Source organism: Hydra vulgaris, chromosome 08 (genome assembly GCF_038396675.1).
Source record: "Hydra vulgaris chromosome 08, alternate assembly HydraT2T_AEP".
In the NCBI taxonomy this organism is placed as follows: domain Eukaryota; kingdom Metazoa; phylum Cnidaria; class Hydrozoa; order Anthoathecata; family Hydridae; genus Hydra; species Hydra vulgaris.
The window spans coordinates 65588449-65607487 of NC_088927.1; the positions used below are offsets into that span (position 1 = coordinate 65588449).

At 29.4% G+C, this 19039-nt stretch overlaps 1 protein-coding gene across 1 annotated transcript; it reads left to right on the top strand.

The window, feature by feature from the left end:
* Positions 1–3588: 3588 nt before the first annotated feature.
* LOC136083538 (uncharacterized) lies at positions 3589–5131 on the top strand. The gene is made up of 4 exons (XM_065802941.1): positions 3589–3988; positions 4079–4171; positions 4249–4364; positions 4592–5131. Exons 1-4 carry the CDS (start codon positions 3589–3591, stop codon positions 5129–5131), a joined length of 1149 nt encoding a protein of 382 aa, XP_065659013.1.
* Positions 5132–19039: the final 13908 nt, after the last annotated feature.

Here is a 19039-nt window from a genome sequence, read left to right on the forward strand (position 1 = left end):
TGTTCCTTGTAACAATAATTATATGTGTGTGGATACAAAAGTTACACCGCACAAACTTGCTTACAGATTTACAAGATATGGGATCAATACATGGTGAGTATAATTCTATTTTTCTCTACTGTATATATATATATATATATATATATATATATAGACCGGTATTGTCTTGGTTTTATGCAATTTGTCCCAGCGTCCCAACGGTTTTCGTTTTGTTCCGTTTTCAGAAAAAATGAATATTTTGTTTCATTTTGTCCCAAACAAAATTCATGGTTTTGATATTTTAAAAAAAAAGCAGACAAAGAATATCATATTATTTTGATACTAATACAAGTACTAACAATTTCTTTCTAGGTCTGTGTTTTATCAGGAATTCAAAATCTTGTTTGAATCATCTTGAAAAATGTTAACCGTTGACTATATTATTGTATGTGTAACTGGAGTTTCGACTGCCGCATGTTCTTTATCTCTTAAAAGATGAAGGTGATTTAGTTATTGCAGCAAAGGAAGCTACATTTGCCATTCAAACAGCAACGCGTGATTTGTGTTTCAAAATATCTGACTGTAGTTCAAAACTAATCTCAAAGTTTTTTGAACCAAAACTTGGTGCTGCAGAACCAAATGTCAAGCAATAATTTAAAATGTTCTGGCACCTTAACCTGTAAAAGAGTTACATGATGACTCACAGAAGACACATTTTGTAAGTGTTTCTAATGACATATCAGATAGAAGAGAAGTAAAACTATCACCAGTTGTTGTTAGGTACTTTTTACCACTGGAAGGTATCAAAGTAAAACTGGATTTTGAATCTGCTGATCGTGAAACATCTAAAATATTGGCTGATAAGTTAATTTTAAATTTTCAGCCTCATAAAGTTATTAAAAAACAGCTGCTTTTTGTTCTGACGATTGCAACACAAATTTTGGTGAAGTACATTGAAAAGGTAAAAATAATGTTTATTACAGGCTTAAACAAGAGCTTGGTATTAATATTGTTGGCATTGGTTGTGGTGCACATATTGTGCACAATACACTTCAATCTGCTGTGGATGGTCTTCCAATTGATCTTGAAGCTCTTGTTGTAAAAATATATAAGTATTTTCATGTCTACACAGTTTGAGTAACTGAGTTGAAGGAATTCTGTGATTTTGTAGATGTGGAATATAGAAAAATAATCCAGCATAAAAGTACTAGATTTCTCTGTTAACCGCAGTTGAAAGAATTTTGTATATGTTTGAAGCCCTGAAGTCATACTTTGTTTCTAAAGAAAATTGTCCACGTGTTTTGCAAGCATTTTTTGAAAGTGAAACAAGTGAGTTATATTTCTGGTTTGTGCATGGTCAGGTAAATAATTTTAACAAAACTGTATTATTTATTGAAAAAAGTCAATAAAATGCAACAGACCTTATTTTGGAACTAAGTAAATTAAATTCTAATCTTGAGGAAAAAATGAATAGTAATTTTGTTCCACAAGGAGCAAAACAGTTACTAAGAAAATTTAGTGCCCAGGATAATAATACATTTATAACAGAGGTATATTTCTTTCATAAACAATGTATTTCTTACATTGAACTGTTGAAAAATATGTTTTGGTGGGGCTGAGACACTTGCATGGGTTGAACTTGATAATGTACTAAAGTGAGAGGATATTCAAAAATCTGCTGAAGCTATAAACAATATTCATAAAAAAGGAAGAATGAAGCTCATTAAAAATCCAAATCACTTATGTTTACAAATGGATTCATAATTCAAGCATTTTTAATAAAAAGACATTGGCGTACCTAATCTGGTAAAAGTTATTTACCTTTAATTTTTTATGCCAGGAACATCTGTTCCTGTAGTGCGTATTTTTTTAATTTAAAAAAATATTTTTTCAGATGACCAAGGTCTTTTGAAGGAGTTCACGGTACGTGCATTGCTGTACTGCAAGTTGAGCTTTAGCATTAAATGCGCATATTTTTATAAGAAAGTTTAAACTTACTAGAAAAAGTGCATTCTACTAAAAAGTATAACTATAATGAATAGTTTTTTTCTCATATTTCATTTGTTAAATTTAACAAATAATCCAAAAATACTTTGTGTTGTTTTTTTGCCTTAGATCCCTTCAGCAGCTGAGCAATGGAGCTCTTTCTTTTTTATATAAAGCCTTTCATGAAGCCTAATTACAGAGTGCCATGTTTTTTGAAGCACAAAAAGCACAAAACAACACTATTTTTATCCCTGTCGTATCTCTCTGGTAATTTATTTCAGCATTTTGCAACACCACTGCTCCGGCCCCTTCCCCCCCTAAACACACACATTTACTCCGATACCTCTTTCTAAACAATTCCCCCCTCTCCCATCCGCCCCAACCCCTGCCTGTCCCGGTTTACAACTTCAAAACTATAGTAAGCCTATATATATATATATATATATATATATATATATATATATATATATATATATATATATATATATATATATATATATATATATATATATATATATAATATATATATGTTACTGTTACCCGCAGTACCAGGAATTAGCTAAATGCTAATGTTTATAATATAATTTAATATTATATTATATTATATTATATTATAAACATTAGCATTTAGCTAATTCCTGGTACTGCGGGTAACAGTAACATATATATATTATATAGCTCTAGTTTATCTATTGAGCACTCTTTCAAGTATACAATATTATACATGATAATATAAAGATATTTTCTTTATTCATATATAGACACTTACGTATATATATATATATATATATATATATATATATATATATATATATATATATATATATATATATATATATATATATATATATATATATACATATATGTATATATGTAAATATATATATACATATATTTATATATATATATATATATATATATGTATATATATATAAATATATATATATATATATATATATATATATATATATATATATATATATATATATATATATTTAATACGAAAGTATTAAATATTGTCTAACGAGTTTTTAATTAAAAAATTTATTTAGTAGGGAGAAACTTTATATAACTTTTATTGTTATTAAATTCCTTGAAAACGGATAAAAGAAAAAAGTTGTCCGGTTTTCAGTATCATCTGAAACGGCTAAAGAAACAGGAAAAATATGATAAAAACCAAACTAAACTAGATACTTTTTTAAGTTCTGAAACATTTTATAGCCCCAACAATGATTCTGATATAAAAACTTTGCCATATACAATCAATTCAAATGAGATCAGAGTACATGAAATCGAGATGAAAGGTGAAGAATCGAACCAAAACAGAGAATCGAGCAAAACTCAATTCTCGTGAATAAAATATTCTGTTTCTGTTGTAAACTATTTAACATTACAGATACTTCCCTTGCGAGAACAGGATCTGCTGACTGGAGGCATTTATCACAAAATTTAACGAGGCATGAAGTTAGTGTTGATCATATTGAAAGCTTTGGCAATTGGATCGAGTTGAAAAGAAGACTACAAAGTTCAAAAGCTGTTGATTGTTTAACGGAAAAACAACTTTTGAATGAAGTTGATTGATGGGATAATGTTTTAAAAAGGATAATTTCCATAATCATTATGATGGCATCACAAAGCATAGCATTTAGAGGATCATCTGATAAACTGTATGAAGAAAACAATGGAAATTCCCTAAAAATAGTTGAACTTATGGCAGAATTTGACCAAATTATGGAATATCATGTCTCCAAAGTAGGTGAAAATCCAAACAAAACTCATTACTTAAGCAAAAATATCCAAGAAGAAATTGTTCAGTTAGTGGCTCGTGCTACAAGAGAGGAAATCCTTAAAGATATTTGGAAAGCCAAATACTACTCCATTATTGAGGATTGCACACCAGATGCCAGTCATCAGGAACAGTTAACTCTTATTATAAGATATCTAGTCATAGAAAAACGAAACGATTCAGTGGTTGTCGACATCCGAGAGAGTTTCTTAAATTTTATTATTGATGATACCACAGGTTTGTAAATTTTTGAAATTTTCCTGATTTTTTTGATGTAATATATGTTAAAAGTTAAGAAACATATTTAATAAAAATTTAATTTTACAGGTCATGGATTGGAGCAAAAAATTGTGGCTTCATTGAATGAAAATAAACTTCCACTTGAAGATATGAGAGTTCAGGCATACGACAATGGTGCAAGTATGAGAGGCAAAAAGAAGGGCTTACAAAAAAAAATATAGATAGAAATAAACGAGCACTCTTTGTCTCTTGTACAGCACATTCACTTAATCTTGTTGTTGTTGATTCTGTAAAAGTTGTATCGGAAATTGTGACATTTTTTGGAATTATTCAAAACCTTTATAACTTTTTTCCGGTTCCACAAAACGTTGGAGTATTTTAGAATTGAAGTGTCCATCACTTACAGTTAAATCTTTAAGTGATAAAAGATGGGAGACTCACATCAGAGCTGTAAAAGCGATCAATAAAAATATGCAAAAGATTTATGAAGCATTGCGTGAAGTTGCCAAAAGTGATTATGATGGAGCCACAAAATTATCAGCTGAATCCATTGCTGCTTAAATGGATACTTTGGAATTCATAAATGGAATTGTTATTTAGCATGATGTATTGAACGAAATAAACTGCACAAACAAAATTATTCAGTCAAGTTCATCAAATGTCAAAATTTCCATTGAAGTATTAAAATCCACAGTAGTATTTTTGGAATCCAGTTACAATCAGACTAAATTTGATGAGTACGTTACAACAGCAAAAATTTTGGCAACAACTTCGGGTCTAACAATCGAGTTTACCGATCTGTCAACTGAAAGAGTCAGGAAGAAAAAAAAGTTTTTCAACGAAGTTGAAACAAACCAAGTTCCTGTTTTAGATTCCAGATCAAAATTCAAAAAAAAATTCTTTGACATTCAAAATTCAAAAAAAAAGTCTTTGACATTCAAACGCTCCTTCATAGATTTAATGGCACGACTTTTCAGTCGTGCCATTAAATCTATGAAGGAGCGTTTTGAAGACTTTAGAACAACCATGTCTCCTTTTCAGTTCTTATTTGAGATTCCGAATATTTCAAACATGAAAGAAGGTATATTGAGAGATAATTGTAATTTGTTGGAAGAAACTTTAACCGACAAAGACGAATAGGATATTTCTGGAGAAGAATTGATGACTGAACTTTGCTTGTTGTCACGAAAAACAGATAAAAAAAATCCACTAGATGTTCTAACATTTATATTTACACGTGATCTTGAAGAAATATTCCCCAATACTTGTATTGCATTGAGAATCTTACTAACAGTTCCAGTCACTGTCTGTCAAGGCGAAAGATCTTTTTCCAAACTAAAAAGCCTTGTTTGTCAAGGTTAATGTTTCGGAGTTATAGAGTTGAGAGAGGGTTATAACCACTATTAAGTAGCCTCCTCATCTGTAGTAGCTTTATCGGCCTTGAGGAGGTGAATAACAACAACAACAACAAAGAAAAAAAAAATCATATATATATATATATAGATAGATAGATAGATAGATAGATAGATAGATATAATTACAAAGAACTATTTCTTAAGAGCAATCACTTATTCGGCTATTACACATAAGTCTAAATAGCAATGAGTATATTTGGACTGACTCAATGATTGTTTATAGTTTAAGCTTATAATGGAATTATTGTAAACGGTAATTTTGATAATTGTTATTTTTTAGATATTGTAGATCCGCTGGAGTATTTTTATAAAAAAAAATTTTATCTCAGTAATAAATAGTACATTTTATGTTTTTTTACAGATTTATGGGAGGATCTATAAAGAAAATATGGCACATTCTACATAAATTCATAAAGCTGCTATTGTTTGACTTTCTACAACTTTTTTGCGATTTCTTCTATTTAAAAAGGCTGGAGTATTAAGTGTTATACCAAAAGCAAATCAAATAATAAAAAACCGCTATCAGCCATTACAGAACCTCCATTCTCCTAGAGCTCTCTTTTCAAAAGTCCTTATTGTATAACTATTTCAATATCAGAAATAGAACCAACAAGTAGATCACTAGCAAAATGTTATTGCACCAAAATAACCAATTCCAACAAATCCTTTTAAGATAAAGTGGTGCTTAGTGGGGAAAAACAAACTACTTTAAACTGTAAGGTATGAACTTCTTTGACAAACCAATTCAACACAGTCAATAATAACTTTTTTTTTAGGATGAGTCTATTTGAAACATTACGACATGTTAAGTTTTAGGTGATTTAAATTAGACCATAATAGTATTGCACAGAGTTTAAGGTATATCAAATTTGACCATATAATAAGATCTTGATTCAGTAGATTTTGGTGTCTTAAATAACCAGGAAGTAAAATTTTAATAAAAAAAGTCTAAGCCATATTAATGACATGAATAGTTGGTCAATCGATTTCATGTTTCACCTATAACCAGATATGTAAAATATGAAGGATGTATAAACAATTCTTTGGGTAACTTTTCCTCGGAATGATGTTTATGATAATAATACTTTATACTTTCACATACATTTCTAAGACTTAAATATTCAAATAAAATGCCAAGAATTTCTTTCTGAACGAGTTAAAACATTTATTTTCTTTTTTGCAGCTAAAAATATTATTTTTCAATTGGTCGTTGATTATTTTTAAACTTTTATATTCTTCAAGCAATATTAGTTTTCATAAACTACTACTAATCTTTTTAAAATGGTTTTTTTTTTATGGAAACAGATTACAGTTTTCTCAATTTTAACGTTTTGTGAAATCCAGTAATATATAAAGTTTTTTTTTATCATTTAACTTAGTTGTAAACACTGGATACTTTGACCTTTTACATGGAGATTTTCAAGGTAATTTTTCTTGTGTTGTCTTAAATGAATACAAGCCTTGAACTTCATTTCTTTTTTTTTAAGAATTTTTACTGTAACCTTAACTAATTGTTATCTTCTTAGACCTAAGGTGAAACTGACACACTTTAGTGTGTTTCAATATTTCAAAATTATCAGCACCTCCTTTTCGTCTATATCGAAATATTTTGTTACACATTGTGAGCGTTGTGTTTTTTCTTTTGGTTCGGGAAAAAAAATAGGTCAATATTAGTCTTTTCCATATTGTTATTATAAAATAAGTTTCCTCACAGTGATATACAGTAATACTTCCCTCTTTCACCTTTCTTCAATATTGGTCTGATAATGTTGTAGTTAAAATAAGACATTTCTATTTAGTACGAATTTAGTTTGTTTTCATTTTTTTGCTTATTTGCCTCTTTTTAAAGCTGAGAAATCAGTTGCGCAATCAAATTAGAGAAATGTTTATTAACTTAAGACTTTTTCTCTGCAACAAGTGTTTTTTTTTTTTTCTAAATAACTTTTTTATAAGTAAAAAATCGTTATTTGCAAAGCCGCAATTTTAAAAAATAATTAACATTCATTTATACTAATGTCGACAAAGGAAAAAAATTAATTTCTGTTAAATGATAGTAAAAAAAGTAACACTAAATTTAATTATTTAATAATTAAATTTAATATCACATTTTTTTTTTTTATTGAAACGAAATAGACGTTCCACAATATGTACATTTACATAGGGGTGAGCAGGGTGTTAAAACCGGATTCGGATTTTAACAAACCGGACCGAATATTCAGTTTTACTCACCCCTAAGGTGATTTCCATTAGTCTTTTCCGGATATCTGGTTTTGCTCACAAATAGTTGTAAAATTCAACTACGGATTTTAAAAAACCAAACCGGATATCAAGTCTGGTTTGTTAAAATCCAATTTTAACAAACCGAACCGAATATCCGGTTTTGCTCACCCCGACATCTACAAATTAACACTTCTAAATTTGTTTTTTTTAATTAGGCATCGTCCATAAACTACGTAAGGCAAACTTTTACATTAGACAGAACAAAAAAGATCAAAAGTTTTCCCTCGCTGAGTCTTAATTTAAATCAAAAAAAATGTTGTCATAATAACAGAACATTTTATAACATTGTACGACTGTGAAAAAATCAATACAGCCTATTAAGTTCAATGAAAATCGCCGCGTAAAACTTCTTTTTTTTTAAATATATTTTGCATTGTGTAATTTATTGACGACCCCTTATTAAAATTAACTTGGTTTGCGGTAATTTATTTTATTGCGGTAGTTTAAAAAGTTCATGTCCTTAAAATAAAATTTAAAAAAAAAATACAATTTTATGATGTCAAAACACAATGAGTTAATGTGCTAGTGTCCCTTTTGTTTTATTTAAAACAAGGCCTGGTAACATATATACTATATAGCTCTAGTTTAACTATTGAGCACTCTTTTAAGAATACAATACTATAATGACAATATAAAGATTATTTATTTATTCATATAATATACACTTACATATATATATGAACAGGGCCGGCGCCAGAGTTTTTGGCGCCCTAGGCGAATCTGACATACTGCGCCCCCACCCCCTCCACCCCCTCCTTCAACTTACTTTCACATTTGTATTTACATTCAGAAGAATAAATGCATAAACATAAGTAAACGTATACTCGTCTAACTTTATAATGTGTTAATAAATATTTCAAAACTTCGCTTGTTGTGCTTTTGTTTTTGCAAATGTAGAAACAAGTTCTGGCAGTTCAATGTTTCCAGCAATATCATGTTCACTTGACAAAGTAGCTAATCCAGCAAGTCTTTTTTGCTGCATAGACGTTCTCAAAAATGTTTTTATCAGTTTGAGTTTTGAGAAGCTTTGCTCACCGCTAACCATGGAAACTAGAAATGTCAAGAGGATTTATAAAGCTATAAACAGTGTTGGGGACACAATCTGTTAGATTATTTTTTAATATAAAATTTAGTAAATATAGTGGCAATTGATTTCAGTTCACTAAATAGATCAGCTGCATGGATATCTTTGGAGTCTCCATATTGCAAAGCTTTCTCAAGATTCAAGCAATGTTCCATAACATCTTTGCTAGTTAACTAGAAAAAGCGTTTTCTATAAACTGCCTAATGATAGTTTCAGTCATACGTGGGTCCAAGTAGGTCCATAAGTGGGTAAAATAAAGCTAAAAATTCCACAAATTTCAGAAAGTTTCCGTTACCAGCAATATTCAGTTTCTCGTGTGTTCCACGAAAAGCAAGATTTTGTATACCAAGAACTCTAACTAAAGCTATCACCGCTTCAAGATTTGCTGCCAATACTGTTCTTCTCTTTTAACAAGACGCAAATGTTCGGCATCAACTATTTTATTTTTTCGCAGTCGCAGTTCGAACTCGTTCCATGACTGAAAATTCCCTGACAGAATTGCGGACATGTTTTTCCAATCATGTAACCAAAAAAAATGACGCACCTGTTGTGCTACTGCTAAACAGTTTGCAGCAGAAGCAATACACAGAGTCATTACTTACAGAATGCTGCAGCCAATGTCTGCGAACTCTGTGCGAAATCTCAATGGACTAGCCGGTGGTTGTAATGGTTTTTTAAAACTTTTTTTTGCATACTGTCCTTAGGAAAGTCAAACTGATCGACTTCTTTTGGTCCATGTTTGATCAAAAGTTGTCGCATTTCATCATCAAATACGATTCAAGTAGCTGGATCGCTATAGTTAGCATATAGACCAGAGAATTTATCGATTTTAGGCGCTTAATATTCTTTGTGTGTTACGTGTCTGACATTATGTAATTCAAACTCTTCTGATACTGTCATCTCATTGGCTTCCTTGGCTGCTTCAACTTGATTGTTTAACTCATCTGTGCCATTTTCATTTCTCTGCGGCGAACATAGATACTTTATCAGCGAACCAACTTGTTTTGTTACAAACCCTTCGTTCGCAGCCCGTAGTTTACGAAATTGCACACCTGGCTATTTTTTTCTTTCTGCTATCGTGGATTGAAATAACAAAGGAAACTTCTTTAAATAATAAAAATGATCACCTCCTATCTCTTTAATACCTTTAAATTAAAATATTATTTTTACTTCTTTATAAAAGTTTTAAAGTTACATTTTAAAACTTTTAAAGCTTCATAAGTATAAATAACACTCTATTAGTATAAAAACACAATATAAATCAGTGATTTGTTACTATACTACTTTGTAATTGCTATCATAGAATATTTAATTAAAATTCTTACTATTTCTGAATTAACACGCCAGTAAAAATATTTTTCACAAATAAGTTAAACGTGCTAAAATTTTCTATAAATGAGTAAGGAAACTTTGCACTGTATTAATTACTACAAAATTTCATTCTGCATAAAAAGTATATTAAAAAATCACGTCAAATAAAACAAAAGTATCAAAAGTTTCTTTTGTTTTATTTGACGCAATTTGACTTTTGTTTTATTTGACGATTTTGTTTGACTCTTTCAAATTTCCTAAATTTAATTCTAGAGTGACTTAAAAAAGATTTTGGCAATGTTTTTGATATATTTATTTTTTATGCAGCTAGTTTTAGTGCCGCTCTAGAAAACTTGCCGCCCTAGGCGGTCGCCTAGTTCGCCTAGTGGTTAAACCGGCCCTGTATATGAATGTATGTATATAAATTATATATATATATATATATATATATATATATATATATATATATATATATATATATATATATATATATATATATATATATATATATATATATATATATATATATATATATATATATATATATATATATATATATACATATATATATATATATATATACATATATATATATATATAAATATATATATATATATATATATATATATATATATATATACATATATATATATATATATATATATATATATATATATATATATATATATATATATATAATGTAATGATAATAATATATGTATATGCATATGTAAATATATATATATATATATATATATATATATATATATATATATATATATATATATATATATATAGATTTATATATATATATATATATATATATATATATATATATATATATATATATATATATATATATAGATTTATATATATATATATATATATATATATATATATATATATATATATATATATATATATATCATCTAAAACTTTTTGAAATAAAAACAAAAAGAAAAAAAAAGATCCTTTTGAAACAAAGTGTGTATGTGGGGGAGGGGGGGAGGGGGAGGGAACGAGTCCCACAACCCTTAGGCGTCGTCGGCACTGCAATATTCTACAAGTAACTATTAAAATATCAGGGTTTTACCGTTACTGAGACATAGAATTGCTTTGTGTAAGAAATGAAATCCACTGATTAAAGCACGCGAAATTCAAATTTGACTTTAAAACCTTAAAAACACGTGTTAAACTCGAGTAAAACTGCGTGTAATATACACATCTTTTTGTTTAAGCCTGGATCGTGACAAACACGTGTCTATACAGGTTTTAATTTCGAGAAAAAAACTAGGTGTGCCGGTCGGGTTTGTAATAACTTCCTGAGATTGCGCTTTTTATTTACTGTAAATGAAGCTGGATATGTCTTTTCCATAATAATAATAATAAATGTTATTGAAATAATTGTCTTCCTTTTTAATTTTAATTCATGGTAAGTTTTAAAATAACGAAACTCTTCCAATGTTAATATTTCTCTTTGTTTAGTTTTAACTTCAAAATTATTTTTCGTTTTAAAAGCGTGGGTTGATTTACACCGCAATCACTTAAAAAAATATAAATTTTATTCAAAGGAAAAACTTTTTGTTTTACCAAGTACCGTTTTACAAGCATGTTTAGAAAGTTTTTTTCATTTTTTAATTGTTTTAAAAATACTTACTGATAAAAATGAATAATCTTTCCCAAAAATAGAATTTATGTTTTTCCAAGTGACTGTGGTATACATCTACGCTTTTGATATATAATTCGAATCGAAATAAAGTTAAATCACCATATAAATAAAAATTGATGCGTGACTCAAAAAAGTTGAAACTAAATAAATATAAGTATAATCAAAAAAAAAGGTTTTGTTGGTTTAAAAAAATGAAAAATAGGACTGATTCTAAAACTTTTAAACCCTAAAATGGTTTTAAGAGTATTCCAGTGACTGAGTTTAAATTACCCGTTAGGTTTTCTAAAGTATATAAAAATTGACCCTTTATCCAACTCATCAATTTTTTGTTAATATTAACTTTTATAACAACTGTAGAAAAGAATGAGCCAGGAGTAACAAAAATTAACAGTATTTTTTGTGTGTGTTTGTTACAAATCTCGAAAAAGACTTACTTTTGAGTTGTATTGCTTTTGAGTATTGAACAGGATAACAAAATGATTCCTGAGTTGTTCCGCTACGAAGTAGTAAAAATAAATTTAAGAAACCGAATTGTTAAAAGAGATATTTTTTCTCAAAACTCAAAAGGTTTATTTAAAACATTTATGTTGCAGGTTTATTGCAGGCTAAATATTTATGTTGCAGGTTAATTGCAGGTTAAATATTTATGTTGCAGGTTTATTGCAAATATAATAAAGTAAAAACTATTTCTGTTTGTTATTAATGAAAGTGTATTACAGAGATGAAAAATATTAAAAAAGTAAATCTACTAATCCACTGTAGTGATAGTAGTTGTCGTGCCATCTAATAATCGAAGCGGATGGAAAAATCTACTACTATTGTAGATTATTAATCACATATATTTGATTCTTGTTAATGAAAAATTTGTAAACGCATTTTTAAATGACCATTATCTTTACAACATAAACATGTAAACAAAATATAGATACAAAATTAGTTTCAATTTGATGTTTTACACATTTGGATGGAATAATCTAATACTATAAATAATATTCCATCCCATTGATTTATTACACCTCATTTTGTATTAATCACATTTATTAGATCCATCTTAATAAAAAATTCGTAAACAACTTTTAAATAACCATTAACTTTACAATATATAAATGGAAACAAAAAAAAATTGTAAAATTAGTTTCAATTCGATGTTTTAGACATTGGGATTGAATAATCAACTACAATAGTAAATTCAATGATTTTCCTCACATTGTGATCATTTCCTCACATTGCACTGGTGTGCTATTTCCTATTCAAAAACCATTACTTTCATATCTATCAGCAAAACATTTATTTAGAAAAAAGACTTTTGTTTATTATTGCAAGAAACCATTGTATAAAGGAATTTGTCTAACGCCAAATCCCGCTGTTCTCAAATCACGAAGTCTCATTTCATCTCAAAAATTTGGCTCTTATGACTTCTGGAGAATCTTTAACTGTATCTATAATAAGAGAAAATCTGTTATTCTATCTCTCTTGTATGGTTTAGCTTTTTTTACCTTATCTAAAGACAAACCTGAACTGTTCGCTAAGAACTTCTCATCAATATCATCTTTTGATTCCATTAGTACGCGCTCTACGTAATATAGCCAACAAACAGGTTATTCCATTGCCTGACTTTCGTATCACTCCAGCTTCTTTATCTAAAGTAATTTTCTGCTTAGACTCAACGGCTGTAGTCCGGATAACATACCTGTTATAGCCTTGCACAAGTGTTCTCCGGAACTGTCGTCTATATTTTCATAACTATTTAACAAGTGCTTATTAAAGTCTTGTTTTCCAGCATGCTGGAAATCGGCATCTGTTATCTTTGTTTTCAAAAATCTGGAGTGCAATCTGACTCATCTAACTACCGCCCCATTAGTCTTCTTACTATCATAAGCAAAGATTTTGAGTTTTTAATTAATAAAAATTTAATTTCTCATTTTGAAACTAATAACTTATTTTTTGATCATGAATATGGATTTCGATCTTCTCGTTTTACAGCTGATTTGATAACGGTAATAACTAATAGGTTTTATTGTGATTTAGATTTTTTTTTTTTTTTTTTTTTTTTTTGTAGTTATTTTAGGTGCTCCCAGAAGTCCTTACGGTCTTATCACAGGACACCGCGGGAGAGCATTTAACAGGAAGTTCACGCCTCCTTCCGTTCCAATGTCGCTTATTAAGCTAGAGCTGGCGTCGAACCTAGGACCTCTGGGTTCTGATCCAGAACTCTAACCACTGCGCCACGGCTGCTAATGTTGAAGACCACAACCAGTTCAGATTTAGACGCGGAGAGGTTAAGGCTATCGTTATCGACATTTCTAAAGCTTTTGATTCAGTTTATTCCAAAATATTGGAATACTGATATAGACAATCAGATAGTAAACATGATTTTAGAGGATGTCATATTTTACCCAGTGTGAACATCTTGTGGAATAAAAAAAATATTGTGTGAGTTTTTTATTGAAGTTTAGCACAATTAAATGTAAACAAATAAAAAAAATATATATTAAATAAACATATTTATCTTTCAATCTCTTAATTGTTATGTATATATATAGGTATGTGGATTAAAAATTTTAAATAGATCAAAGGCTAGATTGTTATATATCATTAGAAAGGGCTTCAATGCAGTATTTTAAAGGTGAAAAATTATTAAAATTGAACTATTCTACAAAAAGGTTTTTAGTGGCAAATTTTTAATATATGGATTTGTTCAAGAAACTGTGGTCAAAATTTAATTTTTCTTCACTTAATTTGTTATAACTTCGTCAATTCTTATCTAAATACCTATAACTTGGTATCAAAAAATAGATGTAACAGTGGGCTATATATTTATAACATTATCTACCTATTGGGCGTTTTCTGAGGGCTAGAGGGGTGTCAAACCACCACCTTCACCCTAAAAATAAGCATATTTCTTTTAATAAAGAATGTATTTTTTTTCAGCAAATGGTAATTTTTTAATTCAAAATGTTGCTATAATTTTATTCCAGACCAACAATAATATTAAAGTTGGTAGTATGTATGGTGGTGATGGTTTAACATACCCAAATTTCAAAAATATTTAATTCTCTAATTATAAATATTTTATATTTAATAAAATAAGTAAAACTAGTACACAGTATAAAAAACATTATAAATTTTTTTAAAGAATTTTATTTATTAGTGGTGTGCACATTGACTTGTGGGAGAGGCGTATGCCCCCCCCCCACCCCCTCTCTCTCTCCTTCCTTTAACCTAAAAAAATAAATAAAATAAATCTTTATAATAACAATTATAATTAATTTAAAATGAGTTAACAATTTAAAACCTAAAAGCTAATGTTGAAGACCACAACCAATTCTACTTTTGAGAGAAAAGTCTTTTTGCTGCTATTCGTAAATTTTGGTTAAGTTGAGAAGTTTGTTGAATGGGTGGTGATGGTTACCCACATCCTTAAATAAAAGATGCTGAATTCTTAAAAATAATTGTATCTTTAACAAACAAAATAAATTAGTATATTTCATTTTTTGATATTTCATTAAATATATTTCATTTCATTACCAAAAATATCAGTGTTGTATCCTTTTAAAAAAATGTAACAACCAATTTTATATTGTTCTGTATTAAAACATTTTAGATACCCCAAGTTTAAATATTTGGTTTTTAGTAAATAAGTAAAATAATCAATTTCATAAATGGAACACTATAATAATCATTTGTAACAATAGACACCACGTGAAGATATGCCAGAGCCACCGATCAAAATATTTTGCAAGTCATAACACTTGTGCAAAGGTCACAACACTTGTGCAAAGTCACAACACTTGTGCAAAGTTACAACACTTGTGCAAAGTCACAACACTTTTATTCTTCTCTATAAACATTTATGAAAAAAAGTAAAAAAAAACATATGGTTTAGTACCTGACTTGATATGACTACCTTTATGCAAGTTTCAACACATGCGGTATCTGTTTTGCAAGTTTCATCACTTGCGGTATCTATTTTGAAAGTTTCATTACAAGTAATATTACCATAATTTGTTATAATCCCACACTTCAAGGAAAGATCAACTCTCTTGACCAAAATCAGCAGCAAGTTGTAATTTTTTTATGTTGTAGTCAACAGCTTCAGTATCAGTAACTTTATTCTAATAAGAAATAGTGTAAACTTTATCTTGTTTTGTTTTTTTAAGTTTTTCTTTTCTACCATCATACATAATATACTTCAAATACTCAATATTGTGCCATTCATGGCAGAGTTTTTGCCCAACAATTATCTGACATTACATCTGACATTATTATCTGACATTACATCTTAGTCATTAAGTTGTTTGACAATGTATCTAAACTCTTTATTTCGTGGCGAGAGAGTTCATGCAACTGTGATTTTAACTTTCTTTTGTCATTTTCACCTATCAACTGCCTTTTTTTGGCGTTTGCATGCATATTTTTTTTAAATATATGCTTGTATATCATTATTCTTCATTTGATTTATCATCTTCTTTTTCGTGGCGAGAGAGTTCATGCAACTGTGATTTTAACTTTCTTTTGTCATTTTCACCTATCAACTGCCTTTTTTTGGCGTTTGCATGCATATTTTTTTTAAATATATGCTTGTATATCATTATTCTTCATTTGATTTATCATCTTCTTTTTCGTGGCGAGAGAGTTCATGCAACTGTGATTTTAACTTTCTTTTGTCATTTTCACCTATCAACTGCCTTTTTTTGGCGTTTGCATGCATATTTTTTTTAAATATATGCTTGTATATCATTATTCTTCATTTGATTTATCATCTTCTTTTTATGGGCTGTCTGAATAGGCCATATAACTACAATTTCTCTCGATAATTGATCTATACTATCTAGGTAATTTAAAGTTTGATTCTTTTTTAATCTTAATTTGCATGAAATATAACAAATTATTGCATTAGATGATCTTCCTTTAGTCTCACTAAACATTCCATTAACTCTTCATTATTTATTATGAATACATGCACTTGCTGTCTCCTCCTTGAGAGTCTGGTTAATAGAGAAAATTTCTTCTTGAGAGTCTGGTTAAGGGAGAAATATCTCTTATATTGATGAATTATGACGCATCAAACTGCAATAAGACAAGCAGAAGTCATCTTGATGAAGTGTTCATCAATCAAGCAAAAAAATTTTATTGGATCTAAAATATTTGATTCAAGGTCATTTTAAAAGTGAACTCGTATTCGATTTAGAATCTGCAATTTTTAGCAAAACATTTTTTAATACCCGGATTCCACTATAATGGTTAAAGTTTGCTTCCTCAACAGTCACATAAAACTTTGTTATCCAGGCTGGGCACTGAATGACAGAGTTTTATGTGACTGTTGAGGTGGTTTTCCAAATAATGCAAGCACACATTTGTTTTAGAGCTATTTTGTTACAAAATGCTGCTCTAAGAACTGTTTGTAGAGTTCCGCATTTTCCTGTTCCAATAAAAAATGCTTAAACTCATTATAATGTTTTATAACAATAAAACAAGTATGAAAAAGAATATGAAGAGGATTTCCTCGATACCTCGTGGTAGTTTTTGATCATCTAACTGACAAATCTTTTTGGATCACCTTTGACATGTTTCAACCTCAACTTGTTTATGGCCAAATCTATTTTAAGTGCCATACAATTATAGCCAGACATGAGATAGCAATTGTAACAAGAGCGTGTAAATGGCAGTTTAGCTCATTCAGACTTTCCCCCTCAAGTGTCACGCAGTTTGCTTACGGTAAGATGGTTAACTGCAACTCTGTCTGACATTGCGTTTAATATATTTGAGATAAGCAATCGACGTTTATCATTAAAAGAAGCTAAGTGAACGTCTGAATAAATAAAAGCCAAATGATCAACTGCTTTAAATATATGATTTTTGTAATCATCATCTGTATCTCCAGCTAATTGATCCAGAGAAATGACTTGGCATTTATTCTTTGATGTTAAATGAATGCTATTAATATGTACACCTTTTGGATTGTTGCATCAAATCCAAGAGTAATACGTGAATTAATGACAGTCCATTCTGATACTTGGAGTTCTGCTATACTGCCAAGCTCACGAGCCATTAGTTCAATCATACAACGATAGGAAATATCACTAAAAATGACACCCAAATACTGTTGCATTCTTGTATTCGTTTATATATATATATATATATATATATATATATATATATATATATATATATATATATATATATATATATATATATATATATATATATTTTAATATATATATATATATTAAAAACAACTATCTGATCGTTTTTCAACCTTTTCTTCTATTACATAAAATTGTATATAAATACAAAGTTATAATTCCCATGACAATTATAACTACAATAGTCATTAAAAACCATCGATGAATGCGTGACTTTCATCACGTTATCGTTTGTTCGTTGCATTCTTGAGACTCATTTCAAACTTGAACGGCATCCTCTTTATATCTTCCTTTACCGTCACCAACTTCATCTTTTGGTATATCAAGAACATCGTTTAATGAGTCATTTTTATTATGAGAGTCTGGAATACGGCGACGCAAATGTGAGATATGTTGTGGGAATACCCTTTTTGCGGTTCCGACGTCAAACGACCAGGTATTTTGCTTCCGTAGGATACCAGGTATCCAAGACTGATAACATTTTGTCTCTTGAGCTGGTTTTACCCAAACATTGCCACCTTCCTTAAATATGTTGTCTACTTCATATTTTTCGGCTTTCTTACGTGTATCGACACCTGGAATAAACGACGTTGGTTTTTGCTTATATTGCTGCGATGGATTTTTACTGCAGTTTGATGATATCGTCTCATTGTACAGTAACACTGCCAGAGTAATTGAACAACGTGAGCGGGCGACTGTTCTTTTAATTGTTCTATGTATGCGTTCAACGATACCATTGCCTTGAGCTCGATGAGCTGCTCGATATTCTAAATTAACGTCCCATTCGTCAGCAAACCTTGTTTTTTTATTTGTTCCGGCAAAATCAGTTGTTTGGGAAAGTAGCAATGTTGCTGCAACCATCACATTATCGGAACCATTCAACTGTCAGGCTTCTTGAGTCACTCGTTCCAAAGTAAGAGCAACCTCAACAGTCTTTGCAAATGTAAGTTCTTCAGGTTCCAATAATAGCCGTTTGATCGTAGCTCCATCGTTAAAGCCAGTGATAAATTGGTCGCGCATCCTGTCATCTCTATCCGTAAATTTGCATCCTTCAGCAGCTCTTGCAATCCGTCGTAAAAATTCCATCACACTCTCGTTACTTGCTATTTAAATTGTTGCAAATTCAAAGCGTAGTATTAACGA

What these genes read in the sequence shown, in the direction of transcription:
- LOC136083538 (XM_065802941.1), top strand. Translation starts at nt 3,589, where the DNA reads ATGGCATCACAAAGCATAGCATTTAGAGGATCATCTGATAAACTGTAT. An exon ending in GGCATACGACAATGGTGCAA is followed by an intron (nt 4,172 to 4,248) that starts GTATGAGAGGCA and finishes TCTCTTGTACAG; the next exon opens with CACATTCACTTAATCTTGTT. An exon ending in CGGTTCCACAAAACGTTGGA is followed by an intron (nt 4,365 to 4,591) that starts GTATTTTAGAAT and finishes ATTGTTATTTAG; the next exon opens with CATGATGTATTGAACGAAAT.